This window comes from Electrophorus electricus, chromosome 7 (genome assembly GCF_013358815.1).
Source record: "Electrophorus electricus isolate fEleEle1 chromosome 7, fEleEle1.pri, whole genome shotgun sequence".
NCBI classification, from domain to species: domain Eukaryota; kingdom Metazoa; phylum Chordata; class Actinopteri; order Gymnotiformes; family Gymnotidae; genus Electrophorus; species Electrophorus electricus.
Genome location: NC_049541.1, coordinates 10,667,300 through 10,679,799, shown reverse-complemented (window position 1 = coordinate 10,679,799; position 12,500 = coordinate 10,667,300). Strand labels below are relative to the sequence as shown.

General features: G+C 44.4%; 1 protein-coding gene across 11 annotated transcripts in view; it reads right to left on the bottom strand.

The window, feature by feature from the left end:
* Positions 1-12,500, bottom strand: part of magi2a (membrane associated guanylate kinase, WW and PDZ domain containing 2a) — a 194,112-nt gene that overhangs the window by 54,768 nt on the left and 126,844 nt on the right. For all 11 annotated transcript variants that reach the window (XM_026997448.2, XM_026997454.2, XM_026997465.2 and 8 more), the window contains exons 4-5: positions 8,360-8,575; positions 2,675-2,888 (exon numbers count right to left, since the gene is read on the bottom strand). In XM_026997448.2, the coding sequence (XP_026853249.2) occupies positions 2,675-2,888; positions 8,360-8,575 (430 nt within the window). The remainder of the gene's footprint in view (positions 1-2,674; positions 2,889-8,359; positions 8,576-12,500) is intronic.

The window sequence follows — 12,500 nt, the reverse complement described above, 5'->3', positions numbered from 1 at the left end:
ATGGGAGCGATGCCAGTCTGCAGTGTGTGTGGGTGAGGCGGTGGTCAGGCTCGGCCCGTGGAGCAGACACAGGCAGTACTCCCCCAGTACAGGTCTGTTCCCCCCCCACCTTACCCGGATTTCTCTGCTCTTTCCTGAGCCTCCTCTTCCTTTCTCTCTCTATCTCTGTAGTCAGCGTGCATCCGTAACAGACTCTGTACCCGCATTGAGTGTCATGTACCTGCATTAACCCTTTTCTGGGCAGTCTGATGATGTCGATGAAGTCCTGATTGCGTCAGAAATGCATTTAAAACCATGCATAGCTTCTTGTAGTGGTCAGGTGTAAAAGTGCAGTGTTTCATGAACGAAAGAGTGGAGGCAGCGTAGCTCTAAGGCTGATCAGCCTGCTGTTTAGCGTGCTGGGCCAGCCGGTCAGGGTGTACCTGGGACATAAGACCTGCCTTGGTCATCGTTTCCACAAAGCTGCAGAGTGGAGTCAACAGGTGGAAGATGTAGCACATCAATTCATATCCAGACTCGAGTTTACTGATGCGTGCAGAGGCTATCGGAGAGAATGAACTGGCTAAAATCCAACAATTCTTTGCAAACGTACATGCGTATCCATGAAATGGATAATAGAACTGTTCAAGTAGTGAAAAAATCTTTAGTCCTTAATATGACTTCAACGAGATTCATGTTTTCCGGAGCCGACAGGACGTTCATGTGCCTTTGATTTATTCTCAAAAGAGTCGTATGATACAAAGGATAATGAAATATGACCCATCAAAACATTGGGTTTAAATGTAAGCATGCTGTTTCAGTCTGAGGCTGTACTGGACGTGTGGCCTTCATCCTGGAGGACGGAATTACAGGCCAAACACTTGCTAACATACACGCGCGTGTTTGGAAAAGATGCTGCTGTCTCTGTCCGTGAAATGTAACGTCTATGATGAACTAACGAGCCGTTGGGCATATTCAGAAAATGACGCACTGGTGTTGTACGTGGGTGGCCTGAATCGCATGAACCACATCTGCAGCGGTAGTTTTGGGGTCAAGCCTGTGTGTGACTGTGTGCGTGGTGTGAGGATGAGAAAGACATATGGAGAAGTGTCTACAGTTGGAGAACTAAGAGACTCCATCTGTGGAGGAGACAGAGGAAGAAAGCCACCTTTGGCTGCATGACAACTCCATTAAGTCTTCAACATGGCCGCGCTTTGCAGTGTTTGTTTGTACGTGCGCGTGTGTGTGTGCGTGTGTGTGTGTTTCTATGATGCTGTACAGGAGGCAATAAGAGATTTCCATTTGAGAGGCACACACTGTATCTGTCTTAACATAAACCAGCTACTGCTCCAGTGGGAATCTCAGCATGGTTCAAGTGTGTACGCACACACACACACACACACACACACACACACACACACACACGCACAAAACAGCTTAGTATAATTTCAACATTTTCAACTCTAACACTGAATTTTCTACATCTATGGCATTAAAATCACCTGCATAATACTGTGGAGGTCCACAGTGCCAAAACACCTTTGACCCATCAAGGCACGAAACTCAGGATACAGGACCTGCACCTGGTCTGCCACACGATGTAAAAGAAAGCAGGATTCATCAGCCCAGGCCATGGTTCAGTCCCGACACTCACATGCCCATTGGAGGCACTTTTTTTTTTTTTTGATGTACAGGGGTCACAGTGCATTCTCATGCCTTTCTATCATAGCTAGCATTAACCTTTTCAGCAATCTGCGCTACCGAAGCTCTTCCGTGGGATTGGACAAGACAGGCTATCCTTCACTCCCCACATGCAGCAGTGAGTCTCGGGGGGTCAATGAGTCTGTTGTCAGTTCAATGGCTGTCCTTTTGGAACCACTGCATCCCGGGAACATGCCACAAGACCCGCAGGTATGGAGATGCTCTCACCCAAACCTGGCGTTACACGCATTTCAAATTTGTCCCTTGTCAAAGTCACTCGGATCCTTGTGCTTGCCTGCTTTTCCTGCTTCTAACACATCAGCTCCAAGAATAGACTGTTCACTTTCTGCTTAATACATCCAGCCCCTTGACGTCTTGACATGTGCCACTGTAACAAGACAATCATTGTTACTCACTTCAGCTGTCAGTGGTTTTAATGTCATAACTGATCAGTGTATATAGCGTATAACACTATCATTTCAGCAATATGCCCACATACAGCAAATCATCTCGATCTATTTCCTGTTCATATTCCTGTCACTGAATCCTTTCAATAAGCAAAAAATTTAAATGACTTATTCAAATTAAAGTTACTCACAGAAGGAACTAAACATAAATAACAAACATGGCCTAAGAGCTTTCTGAGTTTGTGCAATTTGTTGACTTTTGTTTAGGCAAGTTATGAAGCCAAGGATTAATTATAGACACAAATATACGTTTAGGTGTGTGTTTTGTTTACCAGAACAAACATGGGAATTTCCTACATGTTTTGGTTTTTTGTAGTACTAATAAGATTTAGCAGGAAGCCCCTTTTTTTTTGGTTCCCAGCCCTTAACACACACACACACACACACACACACACACACACACACACACACACACACACACCAAGGCGCCAACCAGGCATTCATTCAGAATGTACACACACACACACACACACACACATTCACACAAAAGAGCTAGTCCTACAAAGCAGAACACACTACATACTCACTCTATAAAGTAGACCTCTCCTTTCTCAGTATATGCCATTTCCCAGTTCTCAGGAAGAGGGCTGAGCTCCTCGTCCTGCTCTGTCTTGGGAGATGTCTGGGGACCCTCACTTGTCTCATTCAGGGTGTCTGCGTGGGTCTCGGCCAGCACGGATGGGGCAGCTGGGAGCATCTCCCCTGAAGTATCTGTGCTCTTATCCTCCTGCTCGCTGGAGTCTGTGGAAGACGAAAAGTGCAACGGGCACACACACGTGAGCACACACGCATATGCCCACACACACACACACACACACACACACACACATACGCATGCACACACCAAGTATCACACTGAACACGCTGTCTCCCTCATTTAAGATGATCTTAACGCTACATGGGTTTTGAGAAATTGTTCCAGTCATTATTCTTACTGCAAACAGATATGCTCTTATGGTCAATTTTCAAAGTCAAAATTCATTATTTGCAGTAGATCTTAAAAACTAAACTCCCTTCAGACTAGTAGAACTGCCTTGTTGGGGGGGGGGGTTCCTACCAGTTTTGCACCAGAGATTTTTGCCCATTCTTCCTGGCAGACCAGATCCAGGTTGTTTAGGGAGTTTGGATTACGCCTGTGCACTGCAATTTTCCAGCAGGGATCCTGGTGTTGCTCAGAGGTGAGGTAGTTTTTATGAATCCCAGTGTTACTCAGAGGTGAGGTTAGTTTTTAGTTTTTCAGCAGACTGAAACAGGTTCTCTTGCAGTATCTCTATGTACTTTCCTTTCTGTACCATCCATCTGTCCTTCAATTTGAACAGACATCATGATACAATCACCCCCATATTTCACTACTGGGATGGAGTTGGTTAAGAAATGGGTTTTAGGTGCGTCTCAAACGTAACGCTTTGAACGTTTTTGGCCAAACACCTCCGCTGTTGTTTCATCTGACCACAAAAGCTGATCCCACCTCCTCCTCCTTGAGTCCACCTCCTCTATATTCATCTAACTTTGCTGAAGAGGATTTCCAAACAGTTGGATATTATTTTGTGCTTGTCTGTAACTTTATGTATAATTTTTTTACAATGCTCTTAGGCCTTTGAATTTCATCCAGAAAGGGTCGACGTTTTTCATGAATCACATGAAGAGGTCGATTATAAGCCAGCTGTGCCCTAGTCAGAGATCACCTCTTATTTGTCTCAGTTTTGGGCTTCCATATCACAGGGGCCAAACACTTATACAAACAGCGTTTTTTACTTCGTCACAATATACAGCATTTCTTATATAAAACCCAATATTACTTTATATTAATTCATTTTAAAATAAAACATGTCAGCCCAAAATATCAGTGTCACATGATAAACCTGATGGCTTTTTAGGGAGATGTATACATTTACGAGTGAATAAAGAAATATGGCGAGAGAATACACACACACTGCCTGGCCAAAAAAAGGTCCCCACCTGGATTTAACTAAGCAAACAGGTCAGAGCCTCCCACTGGATAATTCCTGCATGGGTGATTATGTTTCAGCTGGCAACAAGATATTTAACCCTAACTGATGCAGTGAGTAGCTTCTCATTTGTTAAACAACCATGTCGAAAGAACATTCCTGTGGTCGTGGAAAAGATGTTAATCTGTTTCAGAAGGTTCAAATTATTGGTATGCATCAAGCAGAGAAAACATCTAAGGAGATTGCTGAAACTACTAAAATCGGGTTAAGAACTGTCCAACGCATTATTAAAAAGTGGAAGGACAGTGGGGAAACATCATCTTCGAGGAAGGAATGTGGTCAGAAAAAATCTTGAATGATCGTGAACGGCGATCACTTAAACGTGTGGTGCAATCAAATCGTAGAAAAACAACAGTAGAACTCAGAGATATGTTTCATAATGAAAGTAAGAGCATTTCCACATGCACAATGCAAAGGGAACTCAAGGGATTGGGACTAAACAGCTGTGTAGCCGTAAGAAAACCACTTGTCAATGAGGCTAACCAGCAAAAACGGCTTAAATTTGCTAGGGAGCATGAAGATTGGACTCTGGAGCAACGGAAGAAGAGTGATGGGTGCATCAAGGTAAGAAGAGAGGCGGCTGAAGTGATGCACCCATCATGCCTAGTGCTTACTGTACAACCCTGTGGGGGCAGTGCTATGATCTGGACTTGCTGCAGTTGGTCAGGTCTTGGTTCAGCAATGTTATGTGCCCAAAGAATGAGGTCAGCTGACTACCTGAATATACTGAATGACCAGGTTATTCCATCAATGGATTTTTTCTTCCCTGATGGCACAGGCATATTCCAAGATGACAATGCCAGGATTCATCAGGCTCAAATTGTGAAAGAGTGGTTCGGGGAGCATGAGACATCATTTTCACACGTGGATTGGCCATCACATAGTCTAGACCTGAACCCCAGTGAGAATCTTTCAGATGTGCTGGAGCAGACTTTGCGCAGTGGTCCAAATCTCCCATCATCAATACAAGACCTTGGGGAATAATTTATGCAACTCTGGACACAAATAAATGTTGTGACATTGCAGAAGCTTGTGGAAATGATGACAAAGCGAATGTGTGCCGTAATCAAAGCTAAACGCGGTCCAACGAAATATTAGTGTGTGACCTTTATTTTGGCCAGGCAGTGTATATGAACACATATAATAACATGTATGAACAGATATTCCCAGCTCAGAGTGAATGCAGGAGTTGCACCAGCACACTAGACAGGTTCCAGTGCCACGGCAGCCGTAGGTCGGTCTGTACTGCTCTTGCTCTAGTGCCACGGCAGCCGTAGGTCGGTCTGTACTGCTCTTGCTCTAGTGCCACGGCAGCCGTAGGTCGATCTGTACTGCTCTTGCTCTAGTGCCACGGCAGCCATAGGTCGGTCTGTACTCCTCTTGCTCTAGTGCCACGGCAGCCGTAGGTCGGTCTGTACTGCTCTTGCTCTAGTGCCACGGCAGCCGTAGGTCGGTCTGTACTGTTCTCAGCTCTGCCTCCTCTACGCACTGACACCTGTTCCCAATTAACACGTTCAGTAGCGTGGGCAGAAACGCTTCCTGCTTTGGGTCACTCCTTCGCGAAGTCTTGCTGCTGTCTGAGAGGGCGAGCTGCAGCCCTCTGAGTCACACATCGTCCTTGGCTGTTTCGTTCCACGTCGGCTGCTCTGTTTCGTATAATGAGCTCTTGCGTTCTTCTGTTGCGGGCGCCGGCACGGCCCGCGTCCTCGTGTAGAGGCTGGGGTGCCTACATCTATTTTTATTGCTCGCCACTTTGCTGAAGTGCTTATATCTACGCAGGAGATGGTTTGTCCTGTTGCGTGTTACAAAATGATGTACGTACTGGTTTCCACGTCTGTGCTTACTGTCAGTGCTGGATTGCTCATTCCTTTGGGATTAGAAGAAGTATCTGAAGTAAACTGTAAACCTTAGGCGACAATGTAACAGCAGTGTGTCGTGGCTTTTTAGCTCAAGGATTTCCCAAATGCCTCTCGGTCTCCTTCTCTGTTGCTGAAGAGGATTCCACAAGATGAGAGAGGAAGTGAGAGGAAGAGGGACAGAGTGGAGTGAGGCGTCGGAAGAAAGAGTGATTCAGACAGAAAGAGATGGAGAGAGTGAGATAGTTACTGAGAGGATAGAAGAAAATTAAGAGCAGGATCTAAAAAGAGAGCAAAGCTGGGGGACCATGGGTGAGTCAAAGAGACAAAGCAGAGAACTAGGCAGGGCGCGAATGAGTGAGATAAAGCCGGAGAGGCAGACTATAAGGGCGGGGGGGCGGGGGGGGGGGGAAGAGAGATTGCGAGCAATGTGAGGGGGAGAGGAAAGGGAAAGGAGAGAATGACTGATGTGGCCTCGTTTGAGTCATGGTGCTTGTAGCTCCCGTAGGAGAGCCACAGGGAGAAGAGAGAGGTGAAAAGCACAAGAACTCTGCTCTGCTGCACTGCTGTAGTGAGCTGTCTCTCTCTCTCTCTCTTTATCGGTACCTTTTGGTCCTACTCTGTCTTTAATTCAAAGTGACAGATGCCCTAAGTTGTTCATAAGGCCTTTTCCTTGCTCAAGTCAAAACCTCTCTCTCTCTTAGTCTAACTCCCTACCACACACCGTCTGTCTTAGTCTAACTCCCTACCACACACCGTCTCTCTTAGTCTAACTCTCTACCACACACCGTCTCTCTTAGTCTAACTCTACAACACACTGTCTCTTCGTCTAACTCTACCACACACCGTCTCTCATAGTCTAACTCTCCGCCACACACTGTCTTAGTCTAACTCTCTACCACACACCGTCTCTCTTAGTCTAACTCTACCACACACTGTCTCTCTTAGTCTAACTCTCTACCACACACTGTCTCTCATAGTCTAACTCTCCGCCACACACTGTCTCTTAGTCTAACTCTCTACCACACACCGTCTCTCTTAGTCTAACTCTACCACACACTGTCTCTCTTAGTCTAACTCTACCACACAGTCTCTCTTAGTCTAACTCTACCACACACTGTCTCTCTTAGTCTAACTCTCTACCACACACCGTCTCTCTTAGTCTAACTCTACAACACACTGTCTCTTCGTCTAACTCTACCACACACCGTCTCTCATAGTCTAACTCTCCGCCACACACTGTCTTAGTCTAACTCTCTACCACACACTGTCTCTCATAGTCTAACTCTCCGCCACACACTGTCTCTTAGTCTAACTCTCTACCACACACCGTCTCTCTTAGTCTAACTCTACCACACACTGTCTCTCTTAGTCTAACTCTACCACACACTGTCTCTCTTGGTCTAACTCTACCACACACTGTCTCTCTTAGTCTAACTCTCTACCACACACTGTCTCTCATAGTCTAACTCTCCGCCACACACTGTCTCTTAGTCTAACTCTCTACCACACACCGTCTCTCTTAGTCTAACTCTCTACCACACACTGTCTCTCTTAGTCTAACTCTCTACCACACACTGTCTCTCATAGTCTAACTCTCCGCCACACACTGTCTCTTAGTCTAACTCTCTACCACACACCGTCTCTCTTAGTATAACTCCCTACCACACACCGTCTCTCATAGTCTAACTCTCTACCACACACTGTCTCTCTTAGTATAACTCCCTACCACACACCGTCTCTCATAGTCTAACTCTCCGCCACACACTGCCTACACCAACTTAGGAGGGAAAGTCAAACAGAAGTGCGTTTATCACCCTTCACTCTCTCTTTCTCCCTCTCCTCTTCCTCTTCAACTTCATCCCTCCGACAAAAGATTCGAGGAGAGGAGTGCAAAGTGCCCGAAGACGGGCTGCCGAGGCAGTTGCTAGGCTATCACTCTAACGACGCCGGTTACTGTGCGGTGATCTGAAGTGAAGATGGTCGCTAGGCTACATGACGCAGCAAGCAGCGGGCGTGAGGGTTGCGAGCTTGTCCTCTGCTTGTCCTTTTCCCGTGGCCAGGGAAGAAAGACATGCTGCCCCGAGGACACCCTGCCACCGCATTCTACAGTTCGCGCTACACTGGCGACACTTTATTAAACAGCTCTGATGGTAGTGTTATGCTCCACTCCACTCGAGCACTCAATACAGTTTCCTTTCTCCCTGTGAGCATTTTTCTACGTTTTCCAGCCATTTAATCAATTGACTCTCTCTCTCTTTCTTTCTCTCTCTATCCCTCTCTCCCTCTCTGTCTCCATCCCTCACGCTCTCTCTCTCTCACGCTCTCTCTCTCTCTCGCTCTTTACCCGGTGTGATATTGACTCCGTTGCCATTGATGACGGGTCTCTCTTCTTCTTCCTCTTCAGGAGGGTCAATTCCAGCCTTCTCCATGTCGCTGACAGACTTGTTGCGCCTGCGTTTGCCACCTGTTTTGTGGGCGGAGCCAGGAACCAGCCGCTCGGCCACGTTTAGCAGCAGAGCACTCGGCTCCGCCGCAGGTTTGGGTGTGCCGTAATAGTTATCTGCAACCAATCACAGGTCAGGAAGTGAGTGACAGATATCCCACTGCTGCCTATGGGAAGAACACCAATTAAAACCAGGGTAACATTAGAGCCCAAAATAAGAAGATTAGGGGTGTAATGAAAGTATCTCCTTGCACTAGAAGGAGCTCAGTTTAAAAGCCTCTAATTAATTTAGCTAAGCCTAAATATAAAATACTAGATTTAAAATAAAATAAACAAGGCCTAAACCCACTTATTATTTTAATCTAATAAGAAATTGTTATAATTATGCAACTAGATGCAGTTCAACCATAATTCCTTTTAGATTACATTATTAAATAAAACCTTATGAAATAAATGTTATGTGAGGACTGTATATATGTGTTTTTACATACATTTATATAATTGTCAATTAATCTATGTGTGTCTGTAGTCTATATATCTACTGAGCAATCACACACTAGGAATCAAGATCTTGAATCCAATCTCACTAAAGGAAATATCACAAAACATACACAAACAATAAAAGTGACTGACACCAACCACAGACAAGTAAATCTGGTGATTCTGCAGGCAGGGAAAGGCCAGGGAAAGTCTATTCTTTGATGCGGATCTATTTCCAGGCAATTCTCACTCATCTTACTTGTGTGTGTGTGTGTGTGTGTGTGTGTGTGTGTGTGTGTGTGTGTCCCAGAATACCTAACTACTCTCTTATCACACAAAGTAGCCTGAAACCCCTGCACAGACTCTTACTTCCATCATTTCTTACAGAAATGTGTATATGTGTGTGTGTGTGTGATGGTTGGCCCATAATGTCCTGTCTCCGTGGTAACCCTTTGCTTCTTGTCGTGTTCTGGTTGTTCTAGCCTGTGTTCCGTGCTCTACGCTGTTTACGCATTGCCTATTTAGATTCGGTCAGCACATTTATTTCCCCAGTGTCTGTGCTTTGCTTCCTGCTTGTAATAATGTATTCTCATTCTGTTCGTCTCGGCGCCCTGACCTTGGGCCATTCTCATGACCCTGATATTGGATCTCGCTCCTCTCAGCATTTGCGTCTGTCTATCAATCGCTCCGCGTTACACATGTATTTCAAAAATAAAGCGTGTGAAAGTATTTGCGTAAGCTTGTGTGGGTATACATTTGTATGCATGTTGGTGTATTTGTCAGACAGATCGACAAACACCAAAACAGAGAGGAATGGTGATGTCCAGTCTAAATCTCCGGACTGGGGACCTCTGAACTCTAGTCTCAAAGCTTTCAAGGTTACACAGATGTAGCTGATCTTAATAAAGATTATAGGATAAGTTGCCCTGTTATGGCCAGTGGACCAATTGTTATTGAAGTTCAGAAGTTACAATTACAATTCAACACACCTATGGTCCCATATGTAACATATGCTGATTAAATGTATATAAAAAATATGTCATCAAGGTCTTTTGTTTATGCTCCCGCATGCATGTTTGAGTAGGTCCAAAAGCAAAGTCTTCATGCCAAGTGCTCCTTGTAAGATGGGAAAAAGTGTGCAAAGTTTGCAAAAGGTGTGTGTGTGTGTGTGTGTGTGTGTGTGTGTGTGTGTGTGTGAGAGAGAGAGAGGGGGAGAGAGAGAGCGAGAGAGAAAGAGAGAGAGAGAGAGAGAGAGAGAGAGAGAGCGAGAGAGACAAAGAGAGAGAGAGAGAGAATGCTGTACACCCCTACACAGGTCAGGGCCTTGTCCTCTGGGTCACTCCACTGACATGCAGCTAGTAAAATATTATTCCTATTATTCTATGATTAAAGGAATCCTAAAGCTAATATATCTGAAAATAGTCGAGCACACACCTTAATGTTGTGTTAGAAATGAACTGGCAGCCTACATACACACTCACACCACCCACTTTATTAGAAACACCTTTCCTGGACGTACAGTACCAGTCACAAGTGTGGTCACACCTACTCTTTGTTTATTTGTGCTATATTCTACATTTTAAAAAACAGGGACGGTATCAAACCAATGAAACAACACGTATGTTATTATGTTGTGATAAAACATACAATCGTAGATTTTAGATTCTTCAAAGAATCCTGTACTTTTTTGCACACTCTTGGTGTTCTCTTAAGCAGCTTCATGAGGCACCACCACCGATGGTTCCCAGCAGTCTTGAACACATTCTCACATCTGCCCTTATAGGGTGAGGGTGCTTCTAAAATTGTGTGTGTGTGTGTGTTTTGAAAATGAACTCATATATACGCTAACACCTTTCTCAAATTATACTTGTCATAGAAACAAACTTCAGCATAATCTATTAGATTAAAACACCTTTCCTATTAATTGCTATTAAAACCCTACATTCAGTCAGGTGTGTCCAAACCTTTAACTGGTACTGCACACTAACTGGTCAGGTTGTCTAGACCATCTTCCTGTAGGCGCATTCTACAACAGTACAGTTACAGACTGTAGCTGATCCGCTGGTGGGCACGTTTCGTCCGCCACTCGCTACCCGGTTCACTGCTTTTTGTCCACAGAACCACTGAATATTACGTGGGTGGCAGAACATTCTAGACTCACCACTGACATTGACATGGCAGTGGCACTAGCGTGGGTGTTGGGCTGTTACATGTGTTATCACTGCTGGGTTGAGAATGAGTCCTCCGGCCGTATCCAGCCTGAGGTCTGAAATGAAGCGCTGGAGTACAACTGTTTCCATGACGCCATGTTGTTTTATTAGTTTATGTGTTCGTTCCGGTACCCATGATGAGGTCGCCGTGTGGTTTCGTTTTGGTTTCTTTCTCCGCCCTCGTCTTTGGGCTGGTGAATAACTGCCCTGATTGTGATTTCTGCTGTGTCTTGTTTCCTTTGATTTACTTTTGTATTTATAAACTGGGTACTTCTGTCTCAGTTGTTGGTCACTGTCTCATTGCTGGTCACAGATCACTGGTCATCGCTTTCTTAATTGCATGTTTTTTGGGTTTGTTTTGTAGGTTTCTTATAGTTTGTTTCATGTCATTCAGTGTTCAGTTTCCTGTTACTGGTTTCCCTATTTGTTTCTGTTTTTTTTTGATTGGCTCCTGTTTTTTTGAACATGGTTTGTTTAGTGGTTACTGAGTATGGATTTTCCCAAAATAAACATCACTCATCTCTGTGTTTGTGCCCTGCCTCCACTCACTCAACGTTACACTTGTTTAAGTATCACAAAGTAGATTCTACCTGTGGATGAGTGAAGGTTATAGATCTGTTTTACACTTTAGAGCAAAGATTCTGACATCTCCAAACTAACTACTGTAGCTGGGACTGTATTTAATATACAATCAATTTGTTCTCTGATATCTATATGTACGTTTCTCCTGCATCCTGACCTCATGCCGAAGTAAAATATAACCCATAACTCAGCATAATCTCATAATCCAGCATTCACCTTCAAATGCATTTCAATTTTGTGTCACGTGATGAAATTAATGTAGGCAATTTTTTTTATTTTGGACAATTCACAAAACGTGAGCTTGAATAAAGTAAATTGTGCACATGATTAGTACCTTGTTGCCACATTAAACTCATTTGTGCACACAAAATAAAAATCTAGTTCTATTTGACCTCGCCCCGTGCATCACCACACAAAGTAACAAAAATTCATCTAGTCCTCCGCTGCCAGCTCATGAAAAGAGCACATGATGATAAAGTTTTGCATTCTGCATTCAACAGAGACATTAATCCCTGCTGTAAACAGTAGTGTTCAAGTGGTTCAAAGTGTCTTTCCCATAACTAAGTGTTATGCTTTATAGACAAGCTGCCCCATGGCAGCACTGCCCTGTCTTTGTTCTCTTAAGTTTAAATGAGCACAGGAAAGCAGCCAATCATCACCTGAAAAGAAATGTAACATCTGCTCACAACCCCAGTACTCCACATCTGCAGTTAATCACACTAAGATGAACAGAAACAGAAAAAGAAAAGAGAGAGAGAGAGAGAGAGAGA